Source organism: Mustela nivalis, assembly GCF_964662115.1.
Source record: "Mustela nivalis genome assembly, chromosome: 12".
Taxonomy (NCBI): Eukaryota; Metazoa; Chordata; class Mammalia; order Carnivora; family Mustelidae; genus Mustela; species Mustela nivalis.
Window position 1 is genome coordinate 66,322,125 of NC_139031.1, and position 18,614 is coordinate 66,340,738.

General features: G+C 42.6%; 1 protein-coding gene across 3 annotated transcripts in view; it reads left to right on the forward strand.

The window, feature by feature from the left end:
* Positions 1-4,034: 4,034 nt before the first annotated feature.
* LOC309845533 (serum paraoxonase/arylesterase 2) overlaps positions 4,035-18,614 on the forward strand; it is a 67,185-nt gene continuing 52,605 nt past the window's right edge. Inside the window, exons 1-2 of one of the 3 annotated variants that reach the window (XM_082693633.1) lie at positions 4,035-4,193; positions 13,791-13,861. In XM_082693633.1, coding sequence (XP_082549759.1) covers positions 4,120-4,193; positions 13,791-13,861 — 145 coding nt within the window. In that variant the 5' untranslated portion in view covers positions 4,035-4,119. Of the gene's footprint in view, positions 4,194-10,953; positions 11,136-13,790; positions 13,862-18,614 lie in introns of those variants that run through there. The other 2 variants (XM_082693632.1, XM_082693636.1) reach the window with 2 other exon arrangements.

Here is an 18,614-nt window from a genome sequence, read left to right on the forward strand (position 1 = left end):
TTCCCAAGTCGCCATGTCCAGTAAAGGACTCATCCCTGAGCACTTGTCTGTGAGTGTCTCCAGGGCTTTGGGCCCCTCAGACGTGTTCTTCAAACTGTCCTGCCTCACCACCCTGAAAGGTCCTCTCCCATCCCAGTTGGTGTACTCCTATTTGCCCTTCTGAACAACCCAAGTCATCTTCAACTCTCCCTTTCCCTCAGCTCACCAGCATCTAGCCTCTGACTGTCCTTAAACCTGTTCCCTCTCCATCCTCCCCACTATCTTGTTCACATCTGTCTCTCCTTCCAAGCAGATTGGGGAGTACCTGTCACCTCCTCTTCCACAGCCATCAGAGCAATCTTTGTTAAAGGCTTCATGGCTTTACGTCAAGGACAAGATAAAGATCAAAGTTCTTAATCCTGGACACACAACACTGCATATGTTTGTCCAGGTACCTCTCACTCTTGCTAGACTGGGATCGCAACCAGGTCAAGAATGAGCACCTCTTTTAGCTTGAATTCCCACGAATGGCTTGGAGAAGTGGAACATACTCAAAGTTAAGTGAAGTAATGCAAGCAGGTAGGGGAGAAGTATAAAAAGCAACCGAGTTTTAAAGACTCACTGTGATGCTGGTTGACATGAGATCATTTTCCACTAGCTCTCACCACCAGCTCTCACCACCAGCTCCTTCATCTCTCTACTTACCATGAATAGCAGAGGTATAGAAATTCTTTTTATTTGACAATTAATAAGGGATACACCAAGGGTAGAAATGGGGTGTTGATGTGAATTTTCTAATATTGGATTCTGGCTTCACCATTTCCCAGATGTACAACTTTGGGCAAGATACTTAAACTCTGTAACCTGATAACCTCTGTACTAATAGTACCTGATTCAGATGGTTCTTATGGGAATTCAGTGAGGCAGTGTGTCTGAAGTGTGTGGAATAAGAAATGTTCAGTAAATAATAGTTGTGGTTGGTATTCTGAAAGAGGTCGGCTGCACGCTTCATTCATAGATAACTGGAGACATTATTGCTGTTAGTTAGATAAGAAACACGCATGCATTTCCTAGAATGAAGGAATTGCGTCTTCACTTTTTCCATAGTGTTCAGGCCATACAGAGTTAGCTTCTGAAGGAGATTGGGAGTTTTTGTCTCTGGTCTCCTGAACTTGCTTCTCTCCCAATATTTTCTACCCCTCTGTCTTCTCCCTCCAGGGTCTTATTGTTCCTGGAAGAAAGGCAGCAAATCCTACAGCTCTCTGTAGAAATAGGCTTGGGTATAGTGGGGATAGGTGGACTATATTTTTGACTTTCAATATTATCTTCGAATTTGTCTGTCCATATGTCTCAACGATACCTTGACCCAGTTGAACAAACTCATTCATTTTAAACTTGAGTTCCATTACTGGACCACAAATTACATTGTATTTTGTATCAGGGTGTTTCTGACCTTTCCAAAACAACAACAACAAACTAAGTTCATGTTGTCCAACTAATCACTAAAGAATGATAATTTGTTAACTGTAAATATTAAAATACGTGTATACAACCATTTTTCTCATTTTTTTAACATATTGGATTCTCCAAAAAAATGACCTGGGCTGGGGGTGGGTATCTCCTTTATTCTCTGAGAAGCCATTGAGTGGAGCCTTCTATAGAACAATTCTTTCTCTTACAGACAATAATTATCTTTTTTTTTTTAAAGGATTTTATTTATTTATTTGACAGACAGAGATCACAAGTAGGCAGAGAGGCAGACAGAGAGAGAGAGGGGGAGAAGCAGGCTTCCTTGGGAGCAGACAGCCCGATGCGGGGTTCAATCCCAGGACCCTGGGATCATAACCTGAACTGAAGGCAGGGACTTTAACCCACTGAGGGCGCCCCCAATAATTATCCTTTATAACATCTCCTCAATGTATTTTTGTGTTAAAAGATCTGCCCCCCTCTTAAAAGAGAGGAAAGGAGAGGAAGAAAAATAAAAGGCATACGGAGAGATCATATAGCACAAAAAAATGACAATAATCATGAGCCACCTGTTTTGCAAATTATCGGGGAAATTACACATGATAATACAGGCAAAAAACTTTAAAGAGTTAAAAGTACAATCATGAGACACAGTCCACTTTTGGAGTGTACTCCAAAGACCATTTTCAATCTGTGAACTCTTTGTTTCTGGTCCATGGTGAGATAAATATGAAAATTTGAAAGCAAGCCTTTAGAAACTGTTATAGAAATTTGACAAAGTAATTTTATGTCTGTTGAATCAAATAATAAAAGATTTGGGCTTGTATTCTGTATGTCTTATTTTTTACTTCATTTCTAGTAATTATTTTCATTGTACTTCACAAAGGCAAAGAAAAACCTGTCCTTCACTGCACATAGTTTGAGAAGCATTGATAAAAGGTATTATTATTTCTGAAATTTTCCTGAAGAACCATTAAATTTCTAATTATAAACTAGTTACATGTCATTATTTGAGAAACTCTGTTTCATACCAAGTGTAAAGAGTTGCAAGCATACAAACAAGTTCCAGAACAGGTTTTGTTTTGTGTTGGGTAACTTGGATAGTTGAGAGTTAGAAACCATTTTTCCCACAAAATAACATAAACCTGCGGTTATGTTCTTGGTGTAGTTTAGAAATCCCAGTTATCTCAAAAGATTGCTAAACTATACCAGAAAATTTAATAACAGGTATATACTATAGCCTTAATAACTGGTCCTCTCCATCCTCCTACAATGGAGAAAATAGACTTCTGCTTTCCAAATCAGAAAACGTCTCCCTTCCCCATCTGCCTGTTTGCAATGGCAAGTGGTTGCCCTAGCATGGTGGTGGGGATGGGGTAAGAATGGTGGCGACTTTGGCAGGAACTGTTCCAACAGCAACACGCAGAAGGGAAAAGAGTCTGGAGCTGCAGTACCCTTCACAGAGAGTGATGAGGGAATTTCGAGATGGAGTTTGAGGGAATTCACTGGCTGTGTTAACATTAAACTAAAGTTTCTCCACGATTTTCTGAGACTGAGCAGACATTGATTTTGCTGCCCTTAAAAGCCCCCATTATTCACCACAAACACCTCTGCTCTAAACTCTGGCCTGTTGTTCCCTGGGTGGCCCCACACCAGATTTGGACTAGACTTTGTCCTTAATTGAGATTTGTCCCTGCCAGAGGGACCCATGACACGAAGAAAGGTTACGCCTCTTGTTCTTTCAAAAGACAACTATTTATCTACCGTTCAGCATAACCTAATATCCCTTAGGACTGAATGAGACATACACCCAGAAACAGAGGGATCTTTATTTTGGGGGTGGCGGGGGCAGCAGATGAGAAATCAGAATCTGCTTTTATTTACTGATTGTTTATGAAACTGATGTTTGCTGAAAATGAGCAATTGTCGCGGCTTCTGCCTACATGCTGTAAGATGGCAACCCCTGGAAACCAGTGGAAGCTTATTCCAGGTGTACTCACTTGTTTGACCTGTCTCAATCTCAATGGGTAAGTTTCCCTTTTACTCTTTCTTTTCCTTCCTTCCTCCCCTTCTCCCCCACCCCTTTCCTTCCCTCATGTTATGACTGTTAAAGTAAAAACGAATATATATATATATATATTCATATATTCTTATTCCCGTAAACCGAGCTAGATGCAAAACTGCGTCCACGTCTTGGGGTCTCTCGCGCCGACAAAGCACGACTGGGGCGGAACGTCTCTTTCCTTCCGTCTACACCGTGGTATAGAAAGTAGTGGATCCTAACATGAATGATTTGCAAGAAAGAATCCTGAATCTTTTCCTGGAAGGAGAAAGGATCTTTCAAACTTCCTCTAGAAGTTTCTTGCCGGCCTATGGAGTCAGGAAGGTCTGGGAAGGCGAGGGTGAGAAAGGTGCGCGGGGGCTCGAGGTTTGGGGTGGGGTGGGTGGGGGTGTCTCCGTTTGCCAAACCAGGTGGAGGAGGCCACGTTCCCCGCCCTCAACCTCAACTGGGGCGTCCCCGGGAAAGCATGCGTCCCGGGAGGCCGACGGTGACAAAGGCCAAGGGCCGGGCGGAGGGCGGAGCCGGGGCGGAGCGCGGCCGCAGCGGGCAGGCGGGCGCCGCCCACCGAACTCCCCGACCGGCGCGAGCGAGGCGTCGCCGGCTCCCGCGCCATGGGGCGGCTGGTGGCTCTGAGCCTGCTGGGGATCGCGCTGGCGCTCCTGGGCGAGAGGCTCCTGGCGCTCAGGTAGGTGGGCCCGCCGGCCCCCGGCGGTCGGCGCGCGGCCCGGCTGGGGGCCGTCCTCCCCGAGCGAGGGTCCCGGGCCGCGGGTGGCCGCGGGCGGCGGCGCGGGCGCAGGCCGTGCCGGGACTCTCGGGGCTGCGGCGGGAGAACTCCGGGTTGTTCTCGGTGCCGCAGCTCCGTGGAGCACCTCCGCCCCCGCCGCCAGCTTCCCGCGAAACCCGACGCAGTTTGGGCTCCGTCTGGAGGCTTTCCGGGAAGTCGGGAAGCCTTTGCTGCTGACCGAGTTCCTTGCCACCCAGTCTGCCCGGCGAGGGCTTTGTAGTTACTCACAGGCAAGTCCGCGCTTTAACTTGTGCTTTGACTGAGAGCAGCACTATTACTCCTGCACCGAACCCTTAATTACAAAGTTTTATTTCACGTCTTTGGTGCCCGAGCCAGCCGCCGTCTTTCAATCTGAATAAAGTTGCGTACGGTCCCTTGCCTGCGTAGTTGGCGAAATTGTTCAGCTTTCTAATCTTGGCGCTGTAGATCGAAGACAACTCGAGATACTCTCCTACTGTTCTTACATCACTTCCTTATTTATCTTCACTCAGGAGCCCTGAAGGCAGCGTGTCCAACAGCACAAGCCTGGTCCATCTCCCAGTTTAATTATTATGAAAACCGCGGATGGGTCGACATCATAGTTTCTAAATGACCAACTCCCAATTTTAGAAGCTTCATGCAAAAGGATGCCAGAAATACGGATTCCCTACCGTGTCCGGTGTGCCATCCTAGGCTCCTGTAATGGAGTGAGGCGCAGTCCTTAACCTTGAAGAAGTTCACTTTCTTACAGGGGGAGGAGAGAAATGAAGCAAATATAGCCAGTAGGATGTCCAGACCAGGTACAAACAAACCCCTGCAGGCTTAGGAGGGTAAGATTACAGCTCCTGAAGGGGGAGTTCAGGAGAGAGAGACTGTTTGACTGTTGGCCTTGACAGATGAGTGAAGCACCCACAGGGCCATCCAGGTTGAAAAGTGCAGGGTGAGCAGAGGGGACAGGGTGGGGAAGTTCAGAGACTAGCAGGAGGCCAACTTGAGGGGAGCATAAATTTCGCAGATGAGAATAGTAGGGGTTGAGGGAAGGATAGGTTTTGAGATGGTTAACAGGTTCAAAAGTTGGGGCCTGCTTTGAGAGGCAAAGGAGAACTGTTGATGTTAGGTGTGTGTGTTTATTTTATTTATTTTTTAAAGATTTTATTTATTTATTTGACAGAGGGAGAGAGATCACAAGTAGGCAGAGAGAGAGGGGGAAGCAGGCTCCCCACTGAGCAGAGAGCCTGATGTTAAAGCTCGATCCCAGGACCTTGGGATCATGACCTGAGCTGAAGGCAGAGGCTTAACTCACTGAGCCACCCAGGTGCCCCAGGTGTGTGTGTTTAAACAGGCATCTATTTAAAACCATATAAAACAGTCCGTTGCTGTGCTGTAAAGCATGATTAATTGTGCTGCTGTAGAGCTGAAGTTTGAAGTTTGGATTAAAGGAGAGCAGTAGCTCTATCCTGGCTGGACAGTAGAATCTGCTGGCGGGCTGATGTCTGGGCTGCACTCCCAGAGACTGATTCAGCTGCTCTGCGTGGGGCCCAGGCATGAGTGGTTTTTATTTTTAAAAATTCTCCTTATGATTCTAGTATGCAGTTACGGTTGAGAAGTAGTAGAACTGAGAGTGGGTGATATGGGGAAACTAGTTAAGGTATTACTGTAGTTTGGAGAGAATGACAGGACGGGGGCCCAGACTCTGGAGCCTCATTGATCAGGGTGGGGAGACTAAGGTGATGCCAGGCTTTCTGTCTCTATTGTCCTGTATCTGGAGCTCATCTGCTGATAAAGGGATGCAAGCAGGAGGAATGGTGCGTGGTGGAGGGAGGAAATGGAAATGTTGACCTTAATTTTCATGTTATGTAAATACCCAACCTGCTCTGCAGAACATTCTTGAGTTGGATGATTTTGTACGATCTGTCCTGCTCTCAGTTTCAAAGGCAATAGCACTAAATTCACAAGCTCGTTAAACTGTCCTAAAGTTCAAACCACCAGGGCTCCCACAAATAATAGTTTTTTCTTCTTGCTAATCTTAATGTTTTAAATTTAAGTCCCTTTGAATGATGTTACAGTTGCAAACCTAAGAAAAAGTAAATAAAGCTTATGTGCACAGAATGTACCTTATAGTAATTCACAACTTGATGCATCTTTTCTTTATAAAGATTTGACTGCCATAAATTTTACTGAGTAGTGACTTTCTAGGTTGGTAACTTCATTGGATAGTTGAACTCCCAATTCAGCTGGTGGAAGAAAGTTAATACTTGATAGGTGGCTAGATTTAGCAAGTAAAAATGCAGGATGCCCAGTTAAATTTGAATTTCAGATGACCAGCGAATCATTTTGTAGTATTAGCATATCCCATTGCAATATTGGGGCATAATTATACTAAAATATCATTCTTCACTTGGAATTCAAATTTGGACCTCTTGTATTTTATCTGGCCACCCTGTGCTTGTGGAATATCAAGTATATGCTGTTTATGGCACGCGGAGTGCTCAAATGTGTAGCATCTCTCCTTTCAGACCCTTAGAGTCTGTCTTGAAAAGCAGCATGTTCCTACCTCCCCATAAGGAACGGCTCTTCAAAACACAGACTTATTTTTTTTTGTTTTGTTTTGTTTTTTGTTCGTTTTTTGCTGTCATCTGGTGCCTGCTCTTTCATTATCCTATTTTTAGAGATGGCACTTTGGCACTCAAGTTATTTCTCTCCCCCAGGGCACCCACTTAAATTTCAACTTGAATTTCAAATAAATAATGAATACTTTTTTAGTGTAAGTATGTCCCAGATGGATAAGTGGAATCAAAGCTGTCTCTTTCCTTCTGAACTGTAACTGGGTAAATTTCCCAGGGGATGGTGGTATATTATACCAACTTTTCTACTCCACCCTAGTTGAGCAATAAAGGGGGGACTAGAAGTACACAAATATCCCCAGGCCAGTGGCTACCTGTTGCAAAGTCCACAACCTTGGATGAGTCATGAAACTTGAGTACATCAGAGGCCTATGCCATGAGCAGGAATCCTTTAAACAAGCATCTGAACATTCTACTTGTTGCCTGATAGATTTTAAGACAGCTGTACCAGAAAGCTATCCAGTCTGCTTTCGAACACTTCTGCAAGGTCAGGCTTTATTTTTAAACTACTCTTCTTATCATTTATTGTGTGACTACTGTGCTCTAGTCACGGTGTCAAAAGTGTCAGAAGTTCTTTATATTAAGCCAAAATGTACATTTTTAAAAAAGATTTTGTCTTGTTTATTTCAAGAGAAGAGGAGCAGAGGAAGAGAGAATCTCAAGCCGACTCCTGCTGAGTGTGGAGCCGGACATGGGGCTCGATCCCATGACCCTGAGACCATGATCTGAGCCACAATCAAGAATCAGACGTTTACCGACTGAGCCACCCTAAATCTAATATAGAGGGGCCCCTACACGAAAAAAATACATTTACTGATATTTGGGGAAAAAACCCCTTTTACCCTTATGCCTTCATTCAGTCTTCATGTATGTCTTCCTGTCTGCATTAGACATGTTAAAATTGAGGCTGAAGGGGGTCAGCTAATTTGTTCAACAGGTAATTAACGCTGAAATCAGAAGCCAGGTCTTCTGATTCCAAATACAGTTTGCTCCAGCTCCCCCACTGCCTCCTAGCTTTTCTGCCTTTGGAGCAAATTACTTCCAGCCTAAGATGCCTAATTACAAATTCTTGGTTAATAAGTACTACAGGCATTACAGGGGCCCAAAGGGTGAATTCCAAGGGGTGTTACCAGTCTGTACTAAAAAGATAAAGCCCCTGTTTGTCTGTATTTAAGCCTGTACTTAAAAGATAAAGCCCTTTCAGGAGTTGGTAAATTCAAAGGCCATGAAATATGGAACAAAGTAACGCCAGGTAGTAACACTGTGTTTCTACTTTGCTGGAGATAAGGCAACCTAATAACTAATTGCACCATCTCATCCCACTCTGGGTGGGTAATGCTCTCTCCTGAGTGAAAGAAATAGAAATTGAGGGGCACCTGGGTGGCTCATTGGGTTAAACATCTGCCTTTGGCTCAGGTCATGATCCTGGGGTTCTGGGATCAAGCCCTGTGTTGGGCTCCCTGCTCAGCGGGGAGTCTGCTTCTCCCTCTTCCTGTGTCCCCCCCTCCCACCCAGCTCCTGCTCTCACTCTCTCAAATAAATAAGTAAAAATCTTAAAAAAAAAAAAAAAAAAGCGCAACTTAGAAAAGAAATAGGAAAAAAAAAAAAAAAAAGGAAATGAAAATTGATTTCATGGTAATGACTGTTGGTTAAGGGTTCAAGCTCTGTGGCCAGATAGCCTGAATTCATTTCTTAGCTCCACTATTTACCTGGCTTCTTGGCTTTTTACTTCACCTTCTGTGCCTCAGGGTCCTAATTGTAGGATGGGGATATTAATACTACCCGCTCCATAGTGGGGCTATGAAAGATAAAGGAGTTCATTCTTTGGACCCTGAGATCATGACCCGAGCTGAAGGCAGTGGCTTAACCCACTGAGCCACCCAGGTGCCCAGAGGAGTTCATTCTTGTAAAGTGCTAAAGCAACACCAACTCTGTAATAGGTGCCTGAGGAAGATTACCTGTAATTACAGTGTTCTGGCAGGAGTTCTTAGACTTTTGTGCCTCGATCCATTTGGCAGTCTAGTAAAGTCTTGACTCAGCATTATGTTTTTATTTATTTTTTGTGTGTGTGTAGTGCCTCTCTCATTTTTTTTTGTTTGTTTTTTATTTTAATTCCATTTAGCACACAGTGTTATATTAGTTTCAGGTGTGCAATATAGTAAATCAGCAATTCCATACATTACCGTGTGCTTATCACAAGGGCCCTCCTTAATCCCCATCACCTATCTCATGAATCCCCCCACCCACCTCCCCTCTAGTAACCATCAGTTTGTTCTCTGTAGTTAACAGTCTGTTTCTTCATTTGTCTCTCTTTTTTTTACCCTATGCTCATTTGGCTTTTTCTTTTCTTAGATTCCACACATAAGTGAAATCATATGGTATTTGTCTTTCTCTGACTTCTTTCACTTAGCATGATACTCTCTAGCTCCATCCATGTTGTTGCATACATGAAGATCTCATTCTTTTTATGGCTGAGTACTGTTCCATTGTATATATACATACCACATCTTCTTTAGCCATTCATCAACTGATAGACCCTTGGTCAGCATCATGTTTTTAAATGCATAAAATGAAACACATAGGATTCCAAAACAAAATTAAATACTATGTAAGTTAATACTAATTTGAATACTTAAATACTATTACCAACCTGTTTTTAAAATCTAATATATGATGTAATAACATGGGCTTCTCTCTCTCTCTTTTAAAGATTTTATATATTTACTTGACAGAGAGAGACACAAAGAGAGAAAGAACACAAGCAGGGGGAGTGGGAGAGGGAGAAGCAGACTCCCTCCTGAGCAGGGAGCCTAACACGGGGTTCGATCCCAGGACCCTGGGATCATAACCTCAGCTCAAGGCGGACACTTAACAAATGAGCCACCCAAGTGCCCCTAACATAGGCTTCTTAATTAAAGCCCTAAATAGATATAAAGGTAGTTGAATATGTAGCAATAGATATTTTGAAGTAGCAGTGAGTATAAACATTATTTTCAGATATCTACAACTGAATTACTGAGATATTACAACTAAACATTATTTTGAGATATCTACGTCTGTGATTTCTTTTACTGACAGAGAGACACAGGTACCGCTAGTAGAAAGTTCTGTGGTTTCTTGCCTGTACTCCTCATCAAAGGAAATATTTAGTTTCAGTTAGGTTTAAATAAAGATGTATTTTTATCCCCATCCCTATTCATGGATCCCTGAATTTTACTCGTGGACTCCTTAAAGGTCACTGGACCCCAGACTAAGAGTCTCGATGTACATGTTTACAGTGGGTGTCATTGGCAAATGATTTTTGGCTCAGTTGAAGGAAGACAGTGTATTTTCTTTGCTGTGTTATACCTCTGATAGAGTTGTAAATCAAAGGAAAATAACTCAATTTTAATGAAAAAGAAGAGGGAAGTGAGGAAAACAAAAGGAACCTAGATCAATAGTGGTTGCCTGGGACATTGTGTGTGAGGCCGGCTGTGGTTAAGGGGAAGGAGTGCTGTGATTGACTGGCCATGTCTGCAATTTCTGACCTCATACATTCGTAAGTGTGCTAGGACATAAGGTGCTAGGCAGCAAAGAGGCTGTACCAGAATTATCTGTGTCTGTACCATTTGTTTATTTATTCTTAATTTGGCACGGATGCATTTAGGCTTATTGATCTGCTAGTCCAAAGAGGTTTGTATAGCTTTCTCTTTGTATATTCCCCCAAACTTCTTCAATCTCTTAACAGTTAGGAGTGCTTTCAGTTGCAAGTAACATACATCAAATTAATTGTAACATATGCAAATAAAGGCTTATTTTTCTCATGTGATAAAGACTTTGTAGGTGAGTCATTCTATAACTTGTCCCTTGAGCCCATAATCATATAAAAAATTAGATTCTTATATTTTTGTCCTTCAGTTCTTCACTTTTTGGCATTATGTCCTCCTTCTTGTCATGTTAAGAATACTGAATGGTTGTTATAGTCCTAAGCACCATATGTATGGTCACATTATGAAGAAGGGAGAAAGGGGGGATGCCAGTTAGCTCTCTTCTTATGTCTGCCTTTTCTATCAGGAACAAAAATGTCTTTCTCCAAAGCCTGAGTCATATAATGCCCCTAAATTCAAAGGACTCTGGGAAAGCTAATGTTTGGCCTGTCTGTCTGCAGTGTGAAAGGAGGGAGAAGGAAAGGTGTGACAGTGGCTTTAGGTTTGTCAGAGAACAGGGCCTGCCACCCCGGAAAACAGAAGTTCACTAATGGGTAGGGAACCGGTGCTTCTACCAGGTAAAAAGCCTAGCAGTTTTCCACTGAAGGAATTTGAAAGTCTTGATGGGCTACAGAAGTTGGAAATGAAATCCCGTCTTTCTCTTATTATAAAAGAGTGATAAGAAAAAATGATTCGATTAACCAGAGGTTATGCACAACTCTTGTATAACTCGAGTTTTTGTTTTTGTTTTTGTTTTTAATTTTATTTCTTTATTTGAGAGAGAGTGTGGGAGAGAACATGAAGGGGGGGAGAAGGTCAGAGAGAGGCAGACTCCCCGTGGAGCTGGGAGTCCAATGCGGGGCTTGATCCCGAGACTCCAGGATCATGACCTGAGCTGAAGGCAGTCGCTTAACCAACTGAGCCACCCCGGTGCCCAATAACTCAAGTTTTAATGGTAGGCAGTCTGCATATTTAGAGATGATATTGTACCGCTAAACTAGCTGATGGAAGATTGCCCTATTGGCAGTGTGTGATTGCCAATTGTTGATCTCAAATTGTTGCCAATTGTTGATTCTAAAAAATAACCCATATTAGAGTGTTCAAATGCAACTGAATTTTATTTTGTCCATATAATTTATCTTTGAAAAAGGTAGATGACAATCCTCATGACCCTTATTTTTGTATAGCTAAATGAGCATAATAGGAAGTTGCATAAAACTGTCACCCAAACCAATCCATGATACAGAAACTTGATGAAACTGCAGCTGGGACCTATTGACATAGTTCCATCTGTTTCTGGAATCGTGCAGTGTCCGCTGAACCTGGGAGGTCATCCAGCCTCATCCTTACTTTTTGCATGAAGATTGAGGCCTACAGAGATTCACCTGCTAATGGTCAGGCAGAAACACAGATCCTATCACCCTTTTTGAGAAAAATACCATAGCGGGTTAGAGTACTGCCTCTGGAAGGTTCTTCCCAGCAGGTGCCAAACCTCAGCAAAATTCCTTCACCTCTAAGTCACTTCCCTCATCCCTAAAGCAGGGACAATGGTACCTACTTCTTAAGGTTGTTTTAACAATTAAACGAAGTCGTTCATTTAAATCACATAGAACAGTGGTATACTCAGTGAGTTTTAGCTGTTTTTATTACTCATTTCCTTTTGCCCCCCATGGTCATCGGCTGCAGTAACCTCATCATCACTAGTGTTACTGCTACCACACTCGGCCAAATATACATATTTCCTTCCTTTAAATCACCTGGGACTTGTAAATATGAGATTCATTGTCTTTTTTATTGCTTTACTTTAAATTTTGTACTATTTTAAATTTTTACTACATCTATATATTTCATATATTTATTTTATTCACTTCAATTTTATTTTATTGCCATATTGCTATATTGTTTTAACAAATTTTTGTCACTATTTGAATTATACGATTCGAAATAACATACTGATTTCTTTATTTACTTGAAATAGAGCAAGAGAGAGAGCACAGGCAGGGCTGAGGGCCAGAGGGAGAGGGAGAAACAGACTCCCCATTGAGCTGGGAGCCCAACATGGGACTCGATCCCAGGATCCTGGGCTCATGACCTGAGCCAAAGGCAGGTGCTTGACCGGCTGAGCCACCCAGATACGCCTCAAAATAACATACTGATTAACATTTTAATTAGAAGCTTGATATATGATATGAGTTGCCACATTATATAGTTGCTACCACCTGTTGGTAATTTCTGGGTTAGGTAGGCCTTGGCCTTCTTCCATATTGCTGAGACCAGTAACCTTCCCCAAATTCAGGGTCTAGAAGTCCGACGCTGTCAAGGACTCAAATAGGAGAGGGACAAGTGGCAAATGGTCATTTTTCTCTCTTAAATGTGTGGTATGTGTGACTCACTTTGGAAAAAATGTAAATGACTCTGAAAACCCTGTTATGACTTATGAGCGTAGAGAACAGAAAGAGAAGGTGAGAGACAGCAAGGGAAGTGAGAGGAAAGCCTACAGCATGGGGCTTCAGAAGAAGAGGACCCAGATGTGTTTGGCCAAACTGCTCTGTGGCCCTGTCCCCGGGCAGGGTGCTGGGGAAGGCATTTCCTTACAGTTCACCATTTCCTCAAGATTTCTTCATCTTTACTTTCTGTGAAACAACAGCACAGTGTACTTTTGTTACACTTACTTGGTGTTCTCCAGTGTCCTCACCCAGTAAATATTGGGATGGGGAGGAGACCGCCTCCACGTTGTTTCATAACAGCTTCTGTGCACCTGACTCTGCAAAACCGCCTCTTCTCCCGGCCTCCCATCAGGCCCCGTGTCATTTCGCAGAGGGTCTGAGCGCTGTTCAGCTCTGCTGGGCCCTCAGCTTCCGGGTCTCCATCTGGAGCTCTTCCCACCACACCAGAGCTGGGAGAAGTATGACCTGCTGCCGTGTTCCCATTTGCTTGGGAACTTGCCTTACAAGTTTTATTTGTTGAGTTACTGGCTTTCTTTTATGACCCACATTCACATCTAGAACTTTGTGATATGCATTTGTATTTTAACTTCATTTCTGGTGCTATTTTATGTTCCTACCCTTGTTTTTCTATCTTCTCTTTTATCTGCTTTAGATTTATGCTGTGTTTTATGTATTGCTGTAAGCCTCTTTAAACCCTGTCTGCAACAAAGCAGGGAATACATAAACAGATAGATTTTTTCTTTTCTTTTTTTTTAAAAACAGGAATCGACTTAAAGCCTCCAGAGAAGTAGAGTCCGTAGACCTTCCAAACTGCCACCTCATTAAAGGAATTGGTAAGTATGAGAAAACACTTGTTATACACCTTACATTATTTGGCCACCAACACGAAAAAACTCATTAACAGTATTTTGGCATGCCACTAGTGTTGATCAGAGGAAAAATCCCATTAAATCAACAAAAACCTCTTCAGTCGATCTTTTTTGGATCTCCCGCCCCTGTATTTCTTCTCTCTCTCACGCTCACTACAATTTGTTAATTATTTGTGTACTCCTTTGTTTATGGGTTGATTTCTTGCCTGTTGCGTGACTTTTCTGAACTAATTTTGTAAAGTCTGTGCTCTTCGCTGTGTGCGGCCCCGTGTGCCGTCAGCCTAGCAGCTGGCTGGTGAAGGTGTCAGAAGGAAGAGGAGTCACAAAACGGAAAGTAAAAACCTCTCAAGAAAATCTCCATTCCCCACAGAAGTAACTCCAGAGAGAAAGTTTTTCTTCTCTTTCCTGACATTTCCAGCTCAAATGTAAACGAAGACACGCATATGCATGTATTATTCACAAGTGGCGTCTTAGTATGAGATGACATTCTACAACCCGCTTTATTCCAAATGCAATGTGGACAGCTTCCCCCGTCAACACATGTGGGTCTGCCTCATTCTTTTTCATGTTTGCAGGTACCATGGTGGATTTAATCATTTCTGTCTTAATGCACATTTGGATGGTTTTAGTTTTTTTGCAACTACAAACCAATCAGTGAACATCATTGTACATAGAGGTCTTGTGTATCAGTAGGATAAATTCTTAACAGTGAGACTGTTGTTCAGTTTGTGGGTGTGTTAAAGTTTTGACAGTCGGGGTGCCTGGCTGGCTCAGTCAGTTAAGTATCCAACTCTTGGCTTTAGCTCAGGTCGTGATCTCAGGCTTGTGGGATCAAGCCCTTCGTCAGGCTCCACTCTGGATGTGTGGAGATTCTCTCCCCTCTGCCCTGTGTGTGTGTGTGTGTGTGTGTGTGAGTGTGCACATGGGTGTGCGCACATGCTCCCACTCTCACCCTTTCTCTCTCTAAAATATATATATATGTGTGTGTGTATTATATTTTTCTTTTTATAAATATTATAACTATATATTATACATGTTTTATACATATATATATATTTTTTTTAATGTTTAAAATTTTGTCATTGCTGAATTGCCCTGGAGTTGGCAATGGTAGTAAACTCAGTACATCATACTTACAAGCACATTCAGTGCAGACAGAGCTCAGAATGCTCTTTGAGCAAAAAACAGAGTAGTGATCCTTTGCTGGATCACACACAAGAAGGCTTCATTTTCATGGAACCTATCAGTTTTCAGGGCAGCCTTCTCTACTTCAGGTAGAACCTTCTGGTTCTGTTATTTGCCTCTCCCTCACACGTCTGTTTCTTACATGCCCTGTCTCCTAGTTGCCATCGCTACTTTGGTACTTTTTCCCAGTCCCATCTTCCTAGGCCTAGACTCCTTGACTTCTTTCTCCTGGAGCTTCTCCTCTCTGATACTGTTGCACTTAGCAGGGAGATACAAACTCAGGATCAAATAGCAGACTGGCTAGATCTGTGCCAGATAAGGCAGCCGGTCCTAGAAATAAGTTTGTTGGGAGTCCCAGGAAACTCAGCTGCTGTTCCCTGCCTTCTGACTGCCATCACGAGGAGCCCCTCAGAACTGGCCGCTAAGCAAGAGCCCGATGGCGTCTGTGAGGGATGTTCTGCAAGGTTGGGAGGTTGAGTCCATGCTCTCGAAGGTTACTGTTGCTACTGAGTTAATAATTGTCAAATTATTAAACAGCCCTTGGCCCTGTGGAGCCCACCTTCTGTGAATTCGAGTCTCAGAGTAGACAATAGGGCACAGCCAGACACATTACAGGATGAACCGCCAAGTGGATTGCTGTTACAACTCACTGGGATGGAGGGCTCCTCGGAGAAAAACAAGCCCAAAGACATTTGTATTCTGAACAGGCATCTGTCTGTGTTTGTGACCTTTATGTTGTGATGTGTGTGAGCTACTGTCTGGAATTGGAAAGAATGAGGAAATATGTCACCTATGGCCCTTCTTGTGAAGTGTTTAATGCCTCTGAGGCACTTCAAAAGGCAACAGAGCGAAGACGATGAGTGATTAGAAGCCCATTTGGGATACATTTTTAGAGCTAATTAGAATTGTGCTTTTTTCTTTCTTTCTTTCTTTTTGTTTTTGCTCTGTGGCTAGCACGCACTGTGTGAACATTTGTTGAATGCTATGTTAGTGAAGCCTACTGGCTAATAATAGCATGGGGTTATATGTTTTTAATAACAGTCGCCTATTCAGTGGTCTCTTGATTACGAGGAAAAATAGTGTGTGGGGCGTGTACATTCCCATCCAGGCCAAAGCGACGTCTTATGGTAGGCAACAAGGGTAGTCTTCTCTTTGGAAACAGTAGTAGCCATGCACTTGAGACCTGCGGTCCGTCTAAGAGGTAAGACCACTTTCCCCTACCCTTCCATCCCCATCAAAACCCGTACGCACATACCAACACACACACACACACACACACACACACACACACACACACATGCTTTCTCTCTGTCTCTGTCTCTCCAGTGCTGTATTCACCATGACTAGAAATGAACTCTTTGCCATTCTGGTGCTTTAAACATATCACATCATGTCTTTCTGTTTTAATAAGTGGTAGTCATCTGCCACACAGCATACAGGATGTGTGCCTTCCATAGGGGCCCAGAGTAGCTCACTGTCCCATTTTCTGTATTCTTTAACCCACTGAGCCACCCAGGCACCCCCATTTTCCGTATTCTTTCCCCTCGTCTCTTACAGATAGAAACCAAGCTCTTACAGAATCTGGCCCAATATCGACATCTAAATAATAAAAATTATAATGACAGGAGCTAGTTAAGTCTATTTGAGGCTTAAAAGCTTAATGCAGGCATTCAGAGTACTGGACTAAAATAAAATTTTTAGTGGATTGTCTCTTTGAGTTAATTAGTGGTTTTATACACTTGGCAATCAAGACCTTTAAAAAACTGCTGCTGGGGAGATTTAAAAAAAAAAAAAAAAGAGGCATTAAGTTTGCAGCCCTTGTGATAAGTTTGTTACTTTACACTCTACCTATGAAAGGAAAACAAAATACACACTACTGTGAGATTTAGATTTCTTGTTTCTTTTCTTTCTTTCTTTTTTTTAATGACAGAAGGACTCAACGCTCAGAAAGTTTTAGTACCTTTTGCAAATTATCTTTCCAATATAGTATCTCCTCCCAGAGTCATTAACACACATACCTCTCCAGTATGCCAAGAGTGGACAGTAAAAGGTACATTATATCTCAGATACTCTATTGGGAATGGCAAGGGCTGATTTGCTATTGTAAAGTTACACCTAGAGGAGAGAGAAATTTATCTTCCTTTACTTGGCTGTCTAAAGATAAGCAAATGGCCTAGGGTGATAAGAGGTCTACGCTTGGTGTGGCCAATCTTGTACAAAGGCTGATGGAGCAGCACCATTGTCTTCAACACACTGCTTCTTGGTCAAGGATTAGAACTCCAGTTATGGCCAGTTCCCAGCAAGAAAGGTAGAAAGAACATTGACGTGGCTATTATTTTTAGTTATTTTACCCAGAAATTACATGCATACTGTGCTCTCACATGCAATTAACCTGAACCGAGACACCACATATGTCTGTGGTGTATTGCCGGGCACCTGTGGCTGGAAAGGAGAAAGGGAAGTATGGATAGTGGGGAGCAGTTAGCCATCTCTGACACAGATCATTACCAAAGGAGTAAGAAAAAATAAAAAATCAGATGTGTTAAGCTAGACGACTTTCTCACCCAAGAGGGTTTTGAACGAGCTTGTACAGAAAAGTGCAGAGTATGGATTGGTGAAGATCTTGGGAGGAGGCATGGAAGCAAAACTTTTAGAGGGGAAGCCAACCTATGGAATTGACCACAGTCAAATTTACAAAGTCAAATGTCTTCAGAGAGGAAGCAGTGATGGTTCTGACAGAGAGAATTCATTCTACGCTAGGTTGTCTTTTTTCTGTGTGCTTTGAAGTCAGAACAAAAGGATTTGAGTCCCAGCTTCTTGGGACTCAAGAAGGACAAAAGGACTCAAAGTCCCAGACCTTGAGCAATTTGCCTAACCACTGAAAGGTCCTATATTCTTAACTCCGAAATAAGAGATAATAATGCTTCTTAGAGTATAGGAAATTATGTGAAATAATGTGTGTAAAGTGTTTATTTACAAGGAGTGTGGCCCTCAGTAAACTCTATACCTTAATAGCTATTACTATTACTGCTGGTACTACTCCTATTATCAAATTAGAGGAGAAAAATTTCTCCAGCATTGACTACTCTTGCAGTAATCACACCGCAGCAGTGATATGAAATGATAACATTCTCTTGTAGTGATGGATATAGAAATGAAGATGGGGTTGGGGGTAGATCTGGAAGATATTCTAAAGAAAACTGCAGATAAGACTTTGTTTTCCCTTGGAATTAGGCAATGGGGTTAAACAGAAAGAAGTGACAGCATGGTTGAAATGCAAATATCTTTTAAAAAATGTTCTTCTCTTGATTACTGAAATGGTACTGTTGTTTGTAGAAAATTTTAAACAAAGAAAAGTATAAAGAAGAAAATGAAAATCACTCATAATCCTACCACCCAAAGAAACCTGGTTAATTTGTTTCTATATATCTGGGGTTCCTGGGTGGCTCAGTGGGTTAAAGCCTCTGACTTCAGCCCAGGTCATGATCCCAGGGTCCTGAGATCGAGCCCTGAATTGGGCTCTCTGCTCAGC